Source organism: Peromyscus leucopus, chromosome 12 (assembly GCF_004664715.2).
Source record: "Peromyscus leucopus breed LL Stock chromosome 12, UCI_PerLeu_2.1, whole genome shotgun sequence".
NCBI lineage: Eukaryota > Metazoa > Chordata > Mammalia > Rodentia > Cricetidae > Peromyscus > Peromyscus leucopus.
In genome coordinates, this window is record NC_051073.1 from 77,315,190 (window position 1) to 77,336,319 (window position 21,130).

The 21,130-nt window shown below is 41.6% G+C and overlaps 1 protein-coding gene and 1 non-coding gene across 3 annotated transcripts in view; one reads left to right on the plus strand and one right to left on the minus strand.

The window, feature by feature from the left end:
• Positions 1-15,111, minus strand: part of LOC119088824 (rho GTPase-activating protein 20-like) — a 31,547-nt gene extending 16,436 nt beyond the window's left edge. For both annotated transcript variants that reach the window (XM_037209901.1, XM_037209899.1), the window contains exons 1-7: positions 14,998-15,111; positions 11,284-11,468; positions 10,055-10,204; positions 8,008-8,049; positions 7,160-7,244; positions 3,447-3,524; positions 843-909 (exon numbers count right to left, since the gene is read on the minus strand). In XM_037209901.1, the coding sequence (XP_037065796.1) occupies positions 843-909; positions 3,447-3,524; positions 7,160-7,244; positions 8,008-8,049; positions 10,055-10,204; positions 11,284-11,432 (571 nt within the window). In that variant the 5' untranslated portion in view covers positions 11,433-11,468; positions 14,998-15,111. The remainder of the gene's footprint in view (positions 1-842; positions 910-3,446; positions 3,525-7,159; positions 7,245-8,007; positions 8,050-10,054; positions 10,205-11,283; positions 11,469-14,997) is intronic.
• An 820-nt stretch (positions 15,112-15,931) lies between these two features.
• LOC114683334 lies at positions 15,932-16,038 on the plus strand. Its single transcript, XR_003733145.1, has one exon. It is a non-coding gene; the product is annotated as a U6 spliceosomal RNA (small nuclear RNA).
• The last annotated feature ends 5,092 nt before the right edge of the window (positions 16,039-21,130 follow it).

The following is a 21,130-nucleotide window of genomic DNA, read 5'->3' on the forward strand; positions in this document are numbered from 1 at the left end:
AGTATATATCTCACTCATCATCAGAGATGGTTCCTTCTGCAGAAGCAGGAACCATTACAACTAGTCAAATGTAAAGAAGAAATGATTGTGAGGGCCCAACACCAATGGACACCTACAACACAACTCCTATGCCTAAGGCTCATGGGAAATCATGGAAGAAAAGGGGGAAAGATTGTAAGAGCCAGATAATTAGGAATACTGCTCTGAAATTGTGTTTTCTATAGATAAGATTACACCCATGAAATCTCAGCAACATGACTGCCTAAAAGATATAAATACAACAGTTGACATGCCAATGTGAATCTGGGAAATCTCACGAGACCACACAACTGTGGGAAGAACTACAATCAATGAACAACTTCTGGGAGTCATTAGCCTTCCCCAAGGATGAATCCTCTGATTGGTTACCAAAATTCCAAGTGCCCTGTCCTAGAATGGTATTTAAGCAGGCAACGCTGAAGTGACTGAGCAGATTGTGTTCATGTTCAGTCATTTGTGTGCATATGTAACAAAGAGGCTAAGAGGAGGAGGCCCTTGATTTGAGACCGGGAGTGACACCCGGAAGGGTGGGAGAGAGGATTAGGAGGCGGGGTGATTTAATTATATTTTAATTAAATAGAAAGATATTTAAAAACCAATTACCAACTACAAAAACAAATTACCAAAAATGCCCTTTTATCGTATACCTGGACTAGAGACAAGACTCCGTAAATGGGTCTTAGATGATGGAAGAACACTGCATAGGATTTTTACTTTAAGGGTATTTAACTTGAAGACCAAACGATGAAAACTTTGACAGTTTAGGGTTACAGGTTAGAACTCTGTGGATCCCTCACACTTACCTAGGAGAGGGCATGGCGCGTCTTCCTGGCCAGAAGAGAAGCAGAGCTGGTAATTCCACTCAGCATTCTAGAAGACAAGAGAACAAGAGTCACAAAGAACCTTTCTCAGGAGACACAAAATGAAAACTCCCTTTCCATTTCCATGTCTCTAAAGCTGCAAAATACTGTGGCCAGCAGAGTTCTGCTCTAGAAGTGGCTGCCACTGTGATTTAAGGTTAGTGAGTTCAGAGGCCTCTGTCCCCTCCCTGAGTCTGCAGGGACACAAAGGTTCTTGCTTTCTTCTTCTTCCTGGTGCACACAGATCTGAGAAGTCACAAAGCGATATGGTTGTCGCTGTTTTGTGAGACTAAGAATTAAAAAAAAAAAAAAAAATCACTTCATTCCCTGTCCCTAATCGAGAAAAAAAATCCCAAGATCCCTGTCACTTGCTTCCCTATACCATTTGGATGACACTGAGCTTTGCTATCACATGTCCCTGCTTTAGACAAATTATTGCCCAAGAGTCACACTTCCACCGTGACTGTGACGGCTGAGCCTTGGAACTTCAGCAAGTCTGAGCAAAGGAGACAAAGGCCAGAGAGGCCTGGAGGAGACTGGGGTGAGAAGTCAGAGACACCCTGTTCCGCAGAGGGAAGGGACAGGGGTCTAGCCTGGAAAATAGGCCCTATGCAGAAAACAACTCCCACAGACTTACTGTCCACAGCCTGGGATCCATTTGAAACAAGCAAATGTAAATTATAAAGACTATTGCATTCTATCACAGCTCCGCTGGAGAGGCAAGAACGCACCTCAGAGGTGCTATTGTTTACTAATACACTAAGCAGTTTTTGATTCCTGATTAAGATTATGGCTTGGCTTTGTAGAGTGAGCACCCAATTAGGGGAGCTAGCAGGTACAACTCACACACATGTGCACACGGACACACACAGAGAGACAGACAGACAGACAGGGACAGAGAGACAGACAGAGACAGAAACAGAAATTAATATGCCCAAAATGGTCGCAGAAAGGAAGTAAGATCTAATAAAATTCCCTCCTGTAACAGGCTAATAAAAATGAGACTAGAATACCACAAATAATGTACTCAAATATGACCAAATAATCATTTCTTTTTACATTAAAATAGTGCTTCTCTTTCTTGGGAGACTGAGCCATTTACACAAAAAAATTCACAAATGTGACCATGATGAAGTTCATTTCACTGTCAGTGAGTGTATTCAAGGAGAATCATATGACTCATCCCAACAGTCAATTCTTACAAAGACACATGTATCATGCATGATGAATATGAATGTGAAGGTGTCTGCTATAAAATATAAAATATATGCTTAAAATAGCCTATTTCATTATACTCATATATAGAAGTGATCAATTATGCCATATACTGATGGTTCTGAAGCTTCTAGGGCATTTAATCCTATCACTCTGACAAAATTTAAAGTTATAAAAAGGGATTTTCACAGTGAAAATTTCATATTAGGAATAATGCTGCACAAGGGGTTTTCACTGTGACGAATGATATTCTCTTTCATAAAATTACTCAGTTCTGTGGCTCTGCCTCTTTTCTGCTTGGAATTCGCATACACACACACACACACACACACACACACTCTAAAATGAGTGAGTTTGAATGAATAATTAAATGGTCTACATCCTTGGTTTCTGTCAAACATTATCACCCTCTTTACCAGTCAATTCCAGATCAACTGTTGGATTTTGAAGACTAGATGCAGGGCATATGGCTCTAGTCACATGTTCTAATTCACATTGCATTTCAAACCTTTTGTTAAGTAATTATTGTATCTGAATCCTCAAGGAATAAATTAGTATGAAAAAGGAGGAAACAGCAAAGAAAATACAGAAAAAAATGAGCCAAAAATACATCAGGAAATTGATATTAACAATGTTATACAAGTTCATTGGGTATATAAACACATGTACAATCATTGTATGTATATAAATATGTTCACACACAATGTACACATCAAAATTCAAGTTGCTTGCACTTGGCCATACACATGGGTTTCATTGTGCTATGAATTTTCTTTTTCTTTTTCAAAACAGAGTTTCTCTGTCTAGTCCTGACTATCCTGGAACTATGTAGACCATGCTGGTCTCAAACTCACAGAGATCCACCTGTCTCTGCCTCCCAAGAACTGGTATTACAGGCATGCACCACCACTCCCAGCATGCTAAGGAGTTTCATTCACATGGAATTTGACATGAAATGCAAGAGCAGTGTCTATACATGGGCTAATGTAACATGTTAGCTGTCTGTGCTTCTTCAAGTAGAGATGAAAGAATGGGAAATTGTCACAAAGAATAAGCAAGTATCTGACAGTGATGTTTATACAGACATTAAGTATGTGTGGAGTATAAAAAGAAAATATTTTTAAGTAAAAAACTTTTGAGTTGGGCTGGAGAGATGGCTCAGCAGTTAAGAGCACTAGTTGTTCTTCTAGAGGTCCTGAGTTCAAGTCCCAGCAACCACATGGTGCCTCACAGCCATTTGTAATGAGATCTAGATACCCTCTTCTGGTATACAAACATAATAAATAAATCTAAAAAAAAAAAAAAAAAAAAAAAAACTTTGGAGTCACTCACAGGTATTCCCAACACTGGTTGTAACTTCTTGACAATGTCGTTGACTGTGTCCAAATGTGTTGCTGTTACGGTGAAAGGCTGTAGAAAACACAGAGAAAAGCATGGTCAATTATCAATGTGAAATCCCTCGATTTCGTAGTTATTCACCCACTTATTACCATAGCATGAAACCAAAGCTACTGAAAATCATGACAAAGACAAGCATATGGATGCATGAGAATCTGTTATGGTTTTCCTTTCCTTCGTATAGCCTGAGGCCAGTAAGAAGTGTTTCAGTATAATGGATGTCACCCAAAAGACTTGGTGCATTTAATATATAAACGGATGTCACCCAAAAGACTTGGTGCATTTAACATATAAACGGATGTCACCCAAAAGACTTGGTGCATTTAACATATAAACGGATGTCACCCAAAAGACTTGGTGCATTTAACATATAAACGGATGTCACCCAAAAGACTTGGTGCATTTAACATATAAACGGATGTCACCCAAAAGACTTGGTGCATTTAACATATAAACGGATGTCACCCAAAAGACTTGGTGCATTTAACATATAAACGGATGTCACTCAAAGACTTGGTGCATTTAATATACAACAGGGAGGGGACGGAGCTGCAACAGCAAAAGTGCTTTTCTGAAGCTGATGAACTGGGTTAAATTCCTGGGAAACATGTGGCAGAGGGAACCAAATCTGGTTGTCCTCTGACATGTGAACATGTGACCTACACACACACACACACACACACACACACACACACACACACACACACACACACCAATGTTGCAGTTTTAAAAGTTCACAGCCAAGCAGTAGTTAGTTCTATAAAAGGATATTCTTTTTTTTTTTTTTTCTTTTTTTTTTTTTTCAAGACAGGATTACTCTGTGTAGTTTTGGTGCCTGCCCTGAATCTCACTCTATAGACCAGTCTGGCCACGAACTCACAGAGATCTGCCTTCCAAGTGCTGGGATTAAAGGCATGCCCCACCACCACCCAGTTAAAAGGTTATTCTTATGCTTAGGAGATTGCTAAGTGTTCAAGAGCCATGGTGTATATAACAGATATCTCTCTCTCTCTCTCTCTCTCTCTCTCTCTCTCTCACACACACACACACACACACACACACACACAAATATTAACAAACAGATGAATATAGTAGAATACATGGGATCCTTTGTAATGAGCTGTACTTTTATGTATGTATTTAATTATGTCCACCTAAAGATAAACTATTTAAGAGTAACTAAACTCCATTTAAAAGATAGAAAATATTCCACCCAACACCAAAGAATATACATTCTATTTAGCAGCCCACAGAGGCGTTTCCAAATCAGATCACATGAAGGGGCACAAAACAAATATTCAGAAAGTCTGAAAAAGTAAATAACTCAGTATATCTTATATGAACACAATGAACACAGATTTTAAATGAATAGCAAACAAATCCCTAATAGTACAAATGCTCATAGAGATTAAAATACTAATGACTGAATGATGAATAGGTCTAAGAAGAAATCAGGAAATACATACACATGAACCCTGGAACTAAGTGAAAATAAAAATACAGCACTACAAAATATCTGGGACATGCTGGAAGCAGTTCTAGGAGGGAAATTTATAGCTCTAATCGCATAAGATGAAAAATCAAAAAGAGCAGAAATAAATGACTTAATGATACGACTCAAGAATATGGAAAAAGAAGAACAAACCAAACCCAAATCCAGTATCTCGGGATAAAACTAACAAAGAAAACTAAAGGCCCCAGTAGAAAACTATAAATCTCTGAAAGAAAGGGATTGAGGAAGACATAGGAAATGGGAAGACTTCACATGCTCATGTGTTGGTAAAATGATTATTATGAAAATGACCATTGTACCCAAAACTACTCAAAGACTAAATATAACCCAAATCAAAGTCCCACAATATTTTTCACATAATAATTAAATCACTAAACATACAGAATAAAGAAAGAATATTAAGAGCAGAAAAGGAAAAAGACCAAGTGACTTGCAAAGGCAGACCCATCAGAATAACACCCAACTTCTCAATGGAGACTCTGAAAGCCAGAAGGACCTGAACAGATGTAATGCAGACGCTAAGAGACCATGGATGCCAGCCTAGACTAATATACCCAGCAAAATTTTCAGTCACCATAGATGGAGTAAACAAGACATTCCAAGACAAAACCAGTTTAAACAAATCCAGCCCTACAGAAAGCACTAGAAGGAAAACTCCAACCTAAGGAAGTCAGATACACCCTGGAAAACACAGGCAACAGATAATGCCACAGCAGTAAACTCCAAAGCAGGGAAACACAGGACGCTACCACCAAAGATAACAGGACTCAACAATCACTGGTCACTAATACCCTGTAATATCAATGGACTCAACTTGCCTATAAAAAGACACAGGCTAACAGAATGGATACAAAAGCAGGATCCATCCTCTGTTGCATACAAGACACACATCTCAACTTCAAAGACAGACACCACCTCAGAGTAAAGGGCTGGGAAAAGACTTTCCAATCAAATGGACCTAAGAAGCACGCTGGTGTAGCTATCCTAGTATCTAATAAAATAGACTTCAAACTAAAATCAATCAAAAGAGATTGGGAAGGACATTACATATTCATCACAGGAAAAAACCACCAAGATGAAGTCTCAATTTTGAACATTTATGCCCCAAGTACAAGGGCATCCACATTGTAAAAGAAACATTACTAAAGCTTAAATTACACATCCAACTCCACACATTAATAGTGGGAGATTTCAACGCCTCACTCTCACCACTGGATAGATCTGCCAGACTGAAACTTAACAGAGAAATAGGGGATCTAATATGGAGTCAAATGGACTTAATAGGTATCTACAGAACATTCCACTCTAACACAAAAGAATATGCCTTCTTATCAGCACCCCCATGGAACCTTCTCTAAAATCGACCACATACTCGGTCACAAAGCAAATCTCAACAGATAAAAAAAAAAAAGTGGAATAACTCCTGCAAGGAAATAGTCAAATTGAGGGCTGAAATCAATAAAATAGAAACAAAGAAAACAATACAAAAAAATCTGTTGTATGTAAAATGAATAAATTAATTCATTAATAAAAAAAATGTACCCCAAACTACTCATAGACTGAATATAACTCAAACCATAGTCCCACAATATTTTTCGCAGAAATATAAGAAAAAAATACTAAAATTCATGTAACTCACAGGAGATCCTGGATAACAAAAATAATTCTGAGCAAAAAGAACAAGGGTGGAAGGTTTGGCATTGCAGATTTCAGGACAGAGGGCTGGATGGTAGGGGCACAAAACGAACCTGGAGGCCAATGAGCCAAAACAAAGACCCAACCCAAGCACACAGTTACAGCCATCTGATGTTTGACAAAGACGTCAAAACGTCTTCAGAAATGGTGCTGGGGGCTGGTTTATACCGCTGCACCCCTTTAATCCCAGCACTCGGGAGGCAGAAACAGGAGGATTTCTGAGTTTGAGGCCAGTCTGGTCTAGAGAGAGAGTTCCAGGACAGCCAGGACTACAGAGAAACCCTGCCTCAAAAATAACAACAGCAACAAGAACATGGTGCTGGGAACACTGGATGTCCTCAAGCACCAACAGTGAAACTAGAGTGGAATCTATCAGTCTGCACAAGTCTTAAATGCAGCCATTAAAGTACAATATCGTCTTAGTCTAATGTGCACGTACAGTGTTCCCGCTTGGGCTGTCCTCTATGAATATCTCCAGTGTAGTACTCATCCCGTGGTACTTCTCCTTGGTTTGATTAATGGATCTGGACAAATTTGATAAGGAGACAAAATATATGAAATGAACTTCTAGTTGCTTATTTTCACATTAATCAAGTTTGTCAATGTTTTAAAAAATTTAAAGATTTATTTATTATTTATACAGTGTTATGCCTGCATGTGTCCCTAAAGGCCAGAAGAGGGCATCAGATCTCATTACAGGTGGTTGTGAGCCATCATGTGGTTGCTGGGAATTGAACTCAGGACCTTTGAGAGAGCAGTGTTCTTAACTGCTGGGCCACCTCTCCAGCCTTGTTTAAAAAATTTTATGCAAATGAATGGACTCAGAAAATTTTCTATGGCAGATCAAATGAAAAGAAACGGTTTTGGAAAACAGGGTAAGTTCTAGAAAACAGAGTTGTCTTCAGTTGTGCCATTTTAAGCAGCAGAGCTAGTTCTCAAACATTCCTGCTTGATCAGTGAGGATGGCTCTATATAGTCAGTGAGCAGGAAGTAGCAGTTGGTTTGAGTGACCTGTCTTGACAGTACCATTATCTTCTAGAATAATCTTTGCTCCTACACAAAGGCAGGAGAAAAGGAAATTGTGAGAATAGCAGCCACCACGTCCTCAAACACTAGGAAGTGAGAAATTACAGCAGTAGCCAGGGTCCATCTAAGCAAGAAGATTTTAGTCAAAGTCAGGCTAACCAGCTCTAGTCAGAACAAAGGGAACAGACCGGGGTGGTGCACAGACTCTTATTCATTCACCACTGTTTAAAGAGTTTTTAAAAATGCACAACAATGAAATACCTTTGAAGGAAACAACACCATTCTCTTTTTTGGTCCAAAGATCTGCAATATAAAGAGAAAAATTAAATCATATAAAACATTTATGATTGGATTTTAAGAGTATCTTTCATAACCAACATATTAGAAGCCTGTGATCTGTGGTTACCAATGTGAGTGTCCTCCTCACACTCAGGCATCTGACAGACCTGCCCTTTGCCGGGTGACCTGTTAGCGACAGGAAGTGGACGGTAGTGTGGAAGCTGGCTGACTGTAGCTGTGGAATCCAAGCCAGCTGACCTCTGCCAGGTAAGGCAAGTGCTCTGAGCTTCATTTTCACAACAGATGAAAGGGTGAGTGAGCGTTGTGTGCTCCTGCTGATTGAGGAGGTTTTCAAACACAGAAGATTTGAATGAAATCATACTAGAGATACATTAAATTGAACACTTTGGCTGAGAGTATTTTATTTCTTTTATCCATGTAATGCCTGAATAGTTAGTTTCTTACACTATTGGTAGTTATGAACCAGGCTACTAAAATATTTATGCATGAACTCTTATGGAGTTGTGTGTCGTCATAGTCAATGAGTCTACACCTAGGATTGGAGATGCTGAGTTATGTGGAATAGCTGTTGAACTTCCCAGAGGACCATTCAGTTTTCCTTTTTCCCAAGGCAGAGCACATTCCTTGCTTTTACTACTAATTCCACCCCAACTGCTCTCCCCATCTGTATTATTCTGGGGCTGCGTTCATCAGAAGGGTCAATCATCCATCCGTATCACCCTCAACGTATGCATACACCGTTTCTAAATCCTCACATCAGGTTATATAATGGTAAGGATGATGCGCACTGTGTGACATACACTATTACAGATGCTGATACCGAGTTTTTAAACTAGTCTTTACAACTGACCTAACACATAAAGGAAAGTTCTACAGTTCAGTCTCTGAACACTGAAGGGACCCCTGGAAATCTGTCATCAAACACTTCACCCATCTCCACTTGAACTGCTTTATCTCAAGTGCAAATTCGAGGAAGCTATTAGCATAAAAATGTAATAAGCAGAGAAATCAGGAATAAAAAAGAAAAGATTGAGAGAGGGACCCAAACATGGATTTCTTTCTAAAACACTCTGTCAATGGCTCCTTAAGTCAACAGCGGAGGCTGCATTTAGTAAGGTTGCAAAGCCTGAAGGCCTGTGTGGTAGCTGATGGAGCTCTGGGATGAGGCTGGATGTTTGGGTGAGGAGGAAGAGCGAGGAGCCATGGGTGAACTCTTCCTGTGGTAACTAGTGTAAGTGCTGCTGTGTGGCGGTCCAGAGCAGCAGGTATGGCCACAGGCTCCCTGGGAGTCCTTAGTTGAGAGCTCTCTAGGACACAAAGACATGCCTATCTACATGCCAGCCTGAGCGTGGGAACCTAGGCTGCTCCTCACAAGTCACCTCTGATTCTGAGTGTCCAATGGCACCAGTCCTCACCTCTCCTCTATAGTCATCAAAAATGTAAACTTGATATACAGACACTCGAAGTTCTTGACATTTATGATTATAATTTTCTACAGTGAGACCCTGTTCATTTTGCAGCAGCGAAGGAATTTTGATGATAACTGGCCTACTTAATATTACTGAAGAATAAAAACAAACCACATATTTACATAGTGGGATGACATCTGGTCATCCATCTAAGATGCTGGAAAAGCAGCCCCAGCCCTCCCCCTCCTCTTCCTTCTCCAGAAGCTGAGCTCTCTTTCAGTCCTGCTACCAGGAAACTGGCATCCACTAAAAACCCAATGATCTCTAGCTTAGGATGTTCCCTAGCAATTCCCACTTGGATTCATCCAGCATGGAAACATGTTGAAATGTCTCTTGGGAAATACTAGGCCAGCAGGTGCCAGTACGGCAGGTTATAACGAGACAGTTTTCATACAATCAGCTTAAAACAGAATATTGTTTTTAAGATCTGGGCAACAGTTTTTACATTTAAATTGTCTATGTGTACTGAATAATAATAATCCAATTGTGTCCTTCCACAGACAGCCAATGCCAACCAAGGATCAAGTTCTGGTTCTTACCGGAAGGTGACTATGAAGTTCTCTATGGGCCAGCCTAGGTGAATGGATTTCCTGGCCTGACTGGAGCCTACAAAGTCTGTGGCCACACACTCCCCCATCCACAGGGAAGTCAGAGGGATGATGTATTTTATCTTAAAGGCTAGGTTATACCTAAAAAAAGAGTTAAACAAGGTCTTCGTTAGTTTGTTTTTCAACAAGGGACCTGTGCTCCTGATAAGAGCAAAGCTGGACCCTCTCGTTACTCACTACAGGCACAGCCCAGCAAGTGGACAGAACTCAGTAAACCTGCACTGAAGGCAGGCGGCCTCTGGAAGACTCTGACAGTACCTTTTCCATATCGGCATTGAGTATAGACTAGACTATGGATTTGAAGCATACTGTTTTAAATATTCATTCTTATATATAGAGAGGGAACGTCCATTTCAATAATTTGACCTTATTTCAATCAAGTACTCTGGTTTCAGGCTTCCTTAAAACCAAACCAGCGGTTATTTTTAGGGCACAGGTCATTAATTTTTCTCTCAAGTGATTTTATAGGAAACCTAAAGAAATTTTATGACCTTTGTTCAATTTAATATTTAACAACACCAGCTAACCTCTATGATCCCCACATTTTTGGTGAGGAAAGGTCAGAATGGCTAATAGCCAAAGCAACAGAGACAGGGTTTGGATGGAGGAACTGCTGAGCATCTCAAACCCTTTGTCTGTGCTCCAGGGTCCCTGTGGGAGGCCAACTCTGGGAAGCAGTTCTCTCTTCCATTCGGGCTTGGCTCTCTCTTTCCAAGCGCCATCAGCCTTTGCACTGGGATTGTTCTTTTACAACTGGAGTGTGCGGACAAATTCCATGAACTTGTTATGGGATTTTTAACTCTACAAGCTACCGTGGAAGTGTGAATAATGTACAAAACCAGGTTTTAACTATCAGACATATGCTCCCAGGTTGTCCTTTGTTTCTTCCCCCCTTAATAACCAAATCTAGTAGCCTATGCTAATAACACTCCAAAATGTTTGAATTACTGATATGTGCAATCAAGTATGGCTGTTACTATAGATTCTCGATTTTATTTTCTACCAGGGCACTGGGTGAAATAGGAGCTCCACAGGCTGTTAAATAATGAAGGAATCAAAATATTTGTATAAACAGAAGAGAGAAATCCCCTTGAGTTGTTCCACAGTAAGGGGGACCCATTGCTGCCTTTAATAATCAGGAGTCTGAAGTAAATACGTACTGACTATTCGTCACAACCAAGAAATCTCTGTACAGGTAGAGATGACACTTCTTACTGATGCTCTCTCTTCTGAGTTCCACTGGCCCATGGAACACGAGGGTTTGGTTCTTGATTTCCGAAGCTGTGACTTTCCCATTTAAAATTTCCATCTCAGAAAAGAGGCCTCTCCTGTGACAGGTCAAACACTAACAGAACAGAGAGCAACAGGGTAGTCAGAGGCCAAAGAGGACAAACTTTGTGAGAAATGTGAAGAGTACCATGAAATTAAACTCATAGGCTCAGTTCTCTAAATATAACTAAATCATTGTTTTCATTTTGCTTTTTTTTTTCAGTTGGACATGCTGAGAAATATGTATGTTTGTATATACATGCATATATGTATATATTGATTTTTATATGTACATTTTCTTATATGTTTACCAAAGTCACTGTGATATAATCATCAAGGAAGACTCAAATAAGATAGTTTTGACTAGGAAATACCTCAAAAACTCTTCATCATCCTTTCCATTTTGGGAGATGCAAATCAAAACAAGTTTGAGATTTCATCTCACCCCACTCAGAATGGCTAAGGTCAACAAACCAGCAGGCACCACATGCTTGCCAAAGCGTGGGGGATCAGAAAAACCCACTGGCTGTTGGCAGGAGTGCAAACTAAAGAAGCCACTCTGGTGATCAGTCTGGAGAATCCTCTCAGGTAAGTGAGGCCCAGCTGCACAGCTCCCCGAAATACACCAAAAAGACTTCAGAATCGACTTCACAGACACTTGCGGAGTTGTGTTCACTACTGCTCTGTTCATACCGCTTGAGATAGAGCAACCGGAAGGTCCTTCAGCAGATGAATGGATGATAAAATTGTGGTGCCTATACACAAGGGAACACTATTCAGCTGCAAAGGAAAATGAAGTCATGAACTTTTCAGCTACATGGATGGAAATGGAAAAATATATTGTGTGAGGTAACAGACACAGAAAGACAGACAGCCCATGTTCTCTTACATCTGTGGTTCCAAGCTCAAACTCTTCAGATTTGAATATATAACATAGATTAACTGCAACCAGTGTGTGAGTAAAAAGGGACGAGGGGCAGGGACTAGAAAGGGGTCTAGAAAGATACAGCTGATCTGAAGGGTGCCGTGGGGAAATGGCGAGGGGTGTCTCTGTGGAGGAGGGCAGTCACTACAGACGCAGAGGAAAGAATGAGGGGCCAACAACATCAAGTTTGACTAAAGCCTCAGGCAATGAAATTTCTTTCTACTTGCCTAAACTTATACTGTGTATTTGTGTGTATACGTATTTATGTGTAGTTCTACCAGTTGGGATGACAGCGCTCCCCAGAGTCACAAGGTATGACACAAAACCCGTAAGGCCAAGCATGAGAAACCTCCATTCAATCTGTTGGTCAGCGTAAACCAAATGACTTCAAGAGCACAGTCTATTGCTGTGTGTTTCCTCTCAGAGGCTGAGGGTAAGTCCATACTGCTAAAAACACCATCACCTCTGACACAAGCTCAGAAGACTTAATCAGGATCGGGCCTGAAATATTGCTTCCTCTGCTTTAACTTTTACAGTACCAGACATACCCACAAAAGGGCCAGAGGGGTACTCATATATTGTGGCATACAGCAGCCGTCTAGTTTGACTGAAGGCCAAAATAATTCAGATTTAGCTTCATGAAAATGAGGATGTTTGGAAAAGCTATTCCTATCTTAGCTAAAACAGAGTTCAAATTTTTGAAACTGGCATTAGCAATAATACATGTTGGAAACACTAAAAAATTTCTGAAAATCAGAAGGTTCTTATAAGTTTGCCTGAGATCTGACCACTATCCAGTTGGCCTTCATGCTCCTATTGGGTAAAATAACCAAGGTCAACAAAGCGTAAATCCTCTTCCCTGACTTGGAAAGCCGCGTTCATTTACAACCGCTTCTCTCCGTGTGTCCCAGAACCTCTGCAAAGCGGTATTCGCTCCGCCCATGACCTCGGGCTATACAGCCCAAAGGAAGTGGTGCTTCCTGCTGTTGTATGTGGCCTCTTATAAGGGGTTGGAGAAGGGTCACATGCCCTTCTCCCTGCTCCTGCTTGCAAGGTGGATTTGCTTCTGTTCTGTAATCGTGAGTGTATTTCCTCAATTTATATCTTAATAAATTCTGTTACATTTAATAGACTCATGTAAATTGGTTGTAATAAGTGGCACCCATGTGGCAAAAAGCCCTCACACTTCCTGTAGCTTCTGCCCGCAGCCTCTGTGGCAGGTTGGCTCAGAGGCGGCCTCTGTGGCAGGTTGGCTCAGAGGCGGCCTCTGTGGCAGGTTGGCTCAGAGGCTGTGTGCTCACTGCAGGTCAACAACGCTAACACTTCCAGAGACACTCCTCTGCCCCCTGACAGTGTGGAGCCTCCTTTCTTGAGAGGACTGGCAGTGAACCTCATTAAAATAATTTACTATTCATGAGGGGTGTGCTGCGTGGAGAATAAGTTTCCATGATCTGGAGGAAAGAAGACAGAATACTCCCTGAGTCCACACGCCTATCATAAGGGCCAGAAATAGGTTTTTTTTGTTTGTTTGTTTTTTGTTTTTTGGTTTTTTTTTTATACTCTTTCACAACTGAGACTTTATTGGTTGAGTACACAGACATTTCAATTCTTAAAACATGGACCCAAACTCTAAGAGTCATACATTGTGTTCACGTACCCAAAAGAGCCATGTATTGTTTCTCTTTGAACTTATTCCAGTGATGTTCCATCCTAAACTTGACAAGTTTTCCCTAAGACCTCACATAACAATCAAATGCTCACAATCCTTAATCCCACTGACTCACAATTTTATGCCACATACAGTACGTATTCAAAATTTCAATCTTTCACAGCACATTATCACAATTGTGAGGAAAATGGACTGCCGTGACCAGAGACAGTTCTGACAGGGCAAGGACCCAGGAGTGGTTTTTTTAGGATACAGTTGTACTAGAAACACGAGACCAGAAATAACTGAAAATATTCCAGACACAAATGCACGACCAAGACTCCAAGTATGCTTTGTGTTGTAGGATATAAAACTAGCCCCCTCTACAGAATGTTATGGGGACCCCCGAGACAGTCACAGCCTCTCCTGATTCAGTATCCTGCTATTTTCTGGTTGTACCAAAAAATAAACAACCAGCAGGTGATTTAACCTCTTAAAAAAATCATTTACACTTAAAAAATGGGATGAGGCGGGACTTCCACCTTTTAAATATGTTTCTAGAGCTACTAAAAAACTCGCATTTACAACATAGTTGATAAAAATATTCCTCTGGGTTGTACAAGAAGGGAGGCGGGGACAGACAGACACGGTGGATGGTTAGTCGGCCTTGGCTGCTTCTCTTCTTCTTCAGAGGCTGGACTCTGGTTCTCAGCCTCCCCATGTTCTGCAGGCACATCGGTGTTTGCTGGTCAGCCACCTCCGCCTGTTTGCCCCCTGCTTCCCTCTTCCCCTGGTTTACACTTTTTTGTCTGATGTTTATCCTTTCCCGCGGCCTTCTTCGGCTTCGCGTCCACCTTGGCAGGGGCGGACTTGGCCGACAGCCTCGCCGATCGTCGCTTGGCCGACGACCTCGCCGATCTCGCTGATCTCCGCCTTCGCAGCTCACCTTCCTCTTGGGCGTCTGGGTGGGAGGCGCGCGCAAGGCCGAACCTGTCACGGAGCTACACCCAGAGATAGTTCTTAAGAGAATACCTTTTCCAGTGAAGCCTTGAATGGAGAGCCTTTCAATAAATAGACTTAAACTTCTTTATCCTTGGCACTAAACGCCGAAGAGGGCTAGAGCAGTTGGCAGACCAACTACTGAGACCTGAGGATTCTACAGTAGTCAGGGTGACGGACCATTGTGATGTCATGACTGCAAGGCTTGGGGGGGAGGGAGCGGGGGGAGTGGCGCACGCCTTCAATCCCAGCACTCGGGAGGCAGAGGCAGGCAGATCTGTGTGAGTTCAAGGCCAGCCTGGGCTACAGAGTGAGTTCCTGGATAGGCTCCAAAGCTACACAGAGAAACCCTGTCTCAAAATACAAACAAACAAACAAAAGATTGCAGGACTTATGTCATAAGTGTGTCAAAAGGACACACAGATTTACTTACCATCCATATATTAGCTTTTACTAATTAATTTTGAGATACTGTTAGATTCCTAGTCCTACATTCTGTACTCCAAACTTCTATGCACTCTCACGGCCGTATATCCTGGATTGTTATCGGTTGGTCACTGTTTTAGTGGCCAAAGGACAAGAGGCAATGCACCGTCTCATTAGTCTGGACTCTGGTCGAGGCCAACTAAGCCATGTCACATCACTGAATGTCACATGGCAGGGGCATATCTGAGAGAGAGAGGGTGAGACAGGAAGGAAGACAGAGTGACCAGGGGCTAGTCTTGCGCTCTGGAAACATCCTCATGCAAGGCTTGAGCAGCTTCTAGGTACAAACAAGAGCAATGCCTGCAAGAGAGCGGCAGCCCGCTTCCAGGGTGGCTGCACTACAGGCCCTGTCTCTGGAAGTACACCTGCCTCTCGACATTGCCACATGGGGACTGATTGCCAACAGACTAGCCATTGGGCGATGACCGTGTCCATCGCAGGAGAAAGTTGTCCATCAACACTGCATAGAGCTAAGATTAGGGTGGTCGCTTCGGCAGCACATAGACTAAAACTGGAACGACATAGAGAAGATTAGCACGGCCCCTGTGCAAGGAGGACACGCAAATTCGTGAAGCGTTCCATATGTAAAACAACAACAACAAACTAAGATTAGGTCATTTCTACTACAATTACAGCCACAATTGCCGACCCCTAACAGCTATCGTCTTAATTCCTGGGAATCACTTTCTTCATCTCTAGAATACTGTCTGCTGATGAATGCTGTAAAATCATAAGAAGGGCTTTTTTTTATTTTATTCTACTCATCATGGGGGGGGGGCATGGAGTTGTCTGGGTCAGGAGGTAGGGAGGATCTGGTAGGAGTTGGAGGAGGTAAAATGTGATCATAGTATATTGTATTAATAAATTTTTTAATCTTAGTACTTGGGAGGCAGAGGCAGGCAGATCTTTGAGTTTGAGGCCAGCCTGATCTACAGAGCGAGTTCTAGAACAGCCCGGTCTATACAGGGAAACTCTGTCTCAAGGAACTATCTCTTCAATCACTTGGATATTTTCTCAAAATGTTGTTCAATTTCACCCTGTGTGGTCGTTATTTTTTGTCGGTAATTTAATTATGTCTAGAATCATCTATGAGACCAGACTCCATGTAAAACCGTGAGGAATGATCTCAACTGGGTTAGGCTCTGCCCATGCCTATGAGGAATACATGGGTCAGGTTGAGACGTGAAGACCCGCACCCACACGGGGCTGCACCAGGCCTTGTCCATGGTTCCTGGAATGCAGGCAAAGGAGAAAGAAGCTCACGGGTGTCAGCATTCAGTGTTCTCAGCTTCTTCCCTGAGTAAGCCGCTTGGTCAGCTCCCTCACGTCCTGACAACAGAACTTGCCCACCATGATGTCCTCTGCCCTCACACAGAGTCAAACAAATCTGTGTTCATGTAAGCAACATGCTAAAGTATTTTTTTACCACAGCTATGGCAGACACTTGACGCCAGAACAGACACTGGGTCTTGGGTTCCTGGGACTATTTTGTATGTTGTGAAAGAGAATGTGGAGAATTTGGGTAAGAAAAGCCCTAGCGTGTTGGAAGCAGACATTCATGGGCTATGCTCTCTTGTGAGTTTGGAAAACATGGATGCTGAGAGACCTTGGAGGTCAAGCTCACGAAGAACATGGACTCCACTGGGAACTGGTTCAGTCGCTATTTGTGTGATAGTCTAGGAAGGAACCTGGGTGTGTTTAGCGTTGTCATAAGAACTAAAGTCAAACTGAGTCTGAAGCCCATGCACTATTTTTCCCCAGTGGAAATCTCAATATGTTTTCTGTGGGATGGCATACTCTAAAACTACATAGTGCTCCTCTCTGGGCTTGTTTAATTTACTGCCCAAACCCCAGAGCATGGTCATTCCTGGTTCTCTGCTTCTGGAATGGAGATTTATTGGGAGCAGCATCTTCCAGTTCCTGCCCCTAAAACTTCCTTCCATGGAACGTTGTGTTCTTAAACGAAGAGCCCAGTAAGCCTCATTGAGTTGATATGAGGATTTGTGCCTAGTCGTAATTTCTTATGCCATGTTCAGTTGATATCCCTGGGAGGCCTGCTCTTTTTTTTTTTTTTTTTTTTTTTTTTTTAAGGGGAATGGAGGAGGAGTGGGTTTGGAGAAGAGCAGAGTGGAGGGAGGGGAAAACTGCAGTTGGGACACAATGTATGAGAGAAGAATAAAAATAACAACAATAACAAACAAACAATAAAACCAAAACAGTAAAAAGTTTTCAAATCAATTGCTTTCCCACAATTTGTTATCACACTAGCAGAAGAAGAAATAAAGATGCCCCATGTTTCTGGAATGAAGAAATCGGTGGTTTCTCAAGGACTTAGTATAAGTTCTTACACTATCAATTTGTGATTTCTCAAGGACTTAGTGTAAGTTCTTACACTATCAAAGACAGCAGAATGTTTAAATTAGGCTTCTATGTAGTTGATGTATGGCGCCCTCTGGTGGTAGCTCTCAAAGCTGTCTAATCCTGGAAAACTGGCCTGTACAATTATAGCTCACACAAGAATCTTTCATATCCAGTGGTTCCCTTTGACATTCAATGATCGTGCTTGAACTGATGGGAACAATTTCGGTCACTTGTGTTTTGAGGCTCAAGGCCCCCTATTCATGAATAGGGCTCCATCTTCCTTAGATATGCCATTCACATATTTGTGAGTATTTATGGCTTTCTTTTTCCCTAAGCAGTGATGGGATAAGTACCAGAGATGTAATGATTTCAAGCTATTTTCTTGATTTTTTTACATAAATGTTTATGCCATGAATAGTTTGTTTGATAAGGAGAATGATTTTAAAACATTTCTGTTGTAACTTTTGTTTCCTAAAACAAATTTCCTAGACAATGAATGATGAAAAGAAGGAATATTTGATGAAAAAGAATTGGATGACATTACAAAAAAAGTAGTTGCTACCATTTTGGCAATAATTTTGTGATGATTAACATCAACTTGACAGAATCTGGAATCACCAAGGAAGTAAGGCTCTAGGCAGAGCTGTGAGTGATTAGTTTGTTTAAGTTAAGTTAGCTTTTGCCCATGGCTGTGAGGTATTATCATGGTTAGGTTAATAGAAGTTGGAATAGCCATCCCCAAATTTTCAGTATCCATGCCCTGGGCTTAGGCCCTGGACTCCTAACAAAGGAAGAAGTTGCCTGAGTACTAGCTTTCATCTTCCTACGTATGCAATGAGATCAGAAAGGTCCTACCACCACGATGTCTCCGACATGATGTTCCCTGGGACTATGCACCAAATGCATCATTCTCTCTTCAGTGGTTTTTACTTCAAGATCTCTGTCAACAGTCATTTAAAATGGTTACCAAGAGAGTGTGTTAAGGGGAGTGAGTGAGGAATGAGGAACGCCTATGATGCTGAGTCGGCCTGAGTGTGAATGATCAACTTTGGCGCGTCCCAAACAACAGCTCTCCATGATGACGGCGCCCTCCTCTCCCCTGTCTCTGCACCTGGCTGGTCTTGTGTTGTCTTTCAAGCTACTGCTGCCATTTTCTACAAACACGGTCATGGGAGACGAGCTCTAACCACTGAGACTTTAGAAAAACTGAAGTGAGCCGAGGACGGAGAGCAATGAGGTATCCCGATACCAGAAACATTCCCTCTCTCCCAAGGAAAGCTGGGCTACTGTGTTGTATGAAAAGGAACAAACGATGAGACCATCCAACTGACTGTCGTGTAAGTAACTCCGACTTGGGCTGCCAGGTGAGACCAGAGGAACTGTCCAACACTGCACCCTCCAAAGGCCTAGTCAAGAACGCATCTGAAACTATGAAATCAAACTATAGAGTAATATTTATTATAACAATACATAAACGTGTGATACAATGCAGAATATAATAAATGTAAGACATGAAAAACTATATTATAATATGGTAAGAATGAAAGACAGAAGAAATGTTTTGTAACAAGATTTTTCTGGAATATGGAAAGTCAGGGGAAAAAGGATGCACACAACTGGAATGAGCTGGGACCTCAAAGATGCTCACACAAGGTTCAAGCCAAATCACTAACCTGAAAGCATCATCACAGAGACCCATCTAGGTTCATTGTGGCTGTGTTCAATTTCATGTTGAATGATTCTCATATTTCTGGGCAATACCAGAAGATTGAAACAAAATTTGTCAAATTCTGTGTTTTTGAATGAAGGTTTTCAGTGTAATAATGGAGAAGAATGGGAAAGAGGAACCAGGCGTAGTTCTGGGGACTCTGGTCTCCAGGTACTAAGAAAATCACAGGCAGGAAACTAGCTTGCCCAGTCTAGATGTAGCTTCAGTGATCATCCTCTGGTAGTCGGTTCTGTAGGACACATTGATGCTTGGATCAGTAGGGTGTTCTGTACTCACTGATGAATAAAACATAAATATGTCATATTGATATAAACTTTCTTAGAGTATAGATTTATCTTAACTCAGATAAAATGGATTTTTCTGAAGAATTTCTTGGGAGCAATGAGGAAAAGATTATCAAGCCAAGGACTGTCAAGAATATAAATCTTTGTTGATTAAGTGTGTTCTAGCCTCTTTTTTATTTTTCACATATTTGTGGTAGTAAATCCTGTCAGTTTTAATCCATTTGGTAATGCTAATCTTTTGATAAGATAACATCCATCATTGAGACATAAAACCAATAATGCTATTGTTGAACAAACTGCACAATAATAATACAGCTCAGGCTGGAGAGATGGCTCAGAGGTTAAGAGCACTGACTGCTCTTCCAGAGGTCCTGATTTCAAGTCCCAGCAACCACATGGTGGCTCACAACCATCTGTAATGAGATCTGGCACCCACTTCTGCATACATAATAAATAAATTAATTAATTAAAAAAAAAGAATAATGTGCCGGGCGTTGGTGGCGCACGCCTTTAATCCCAGCACTCGGGAGGCAGAGCCAGGCGGATCTCTGTGAGTTCGAGGCCAGCCTGGGCTACCAAGTGAGCTCCAGGAAAGGCGCAAAGCTACACAGAGAAACCCTGTCTCGAAAAAATTAAAAAAAAAAAAAAAAAAAAAAAAAAGAATAATACAGTTCATAGGAACTGGAGCATGGCTTTGTCCTTCATGGTCCTGGGTGTTAAGTCAAGTCATTGTTTTTAATGAACCAAAGAAAGAAAGAAAGAAAGCGAGGGGGAGAAGGAGGGAGGAAAAGCAGGTAAGTAAGCATTTCTTAGAACCCAGGTATCCTGCTCATGTCATGGACGACGGGGAAGAAAGAGATACAACAGGCAGTGTGCCGGGCTCCTCATACAGGCTTTCCGTGGAGCACACGCCATATACTTGCATAGTTTCCATTACAGTGTCGTCTGAAATGATTCCCCCCCACTGTCTTAACAGGGTGCCTACTCATGCTATTTTGATGGCATTGGCAACTTTGTGAAATCAGGGAACCGGTGCCGTCCTTGGGGGCCGTTCTTCGTGAAGAGGACCAGAGGCATCGCTATCCTGCACTCTGACAGCCGCTGTCGCCATGCCTGGCAGCCTACAGACCACCAAAGTCAGTCGAATTATTCAGGGAACCTGGAGCTCTCCCAGTGTTACAGCGACTCTGTGAGCTGTCCTTAGAGAATGTCCTGATGTCGACTCCAAACATTTCAGACAGTTTTCAAGGAGAAATTGTACCAGAGAAATCTGAAACACCAAAGGGCAAACATACATCAGGCTTTG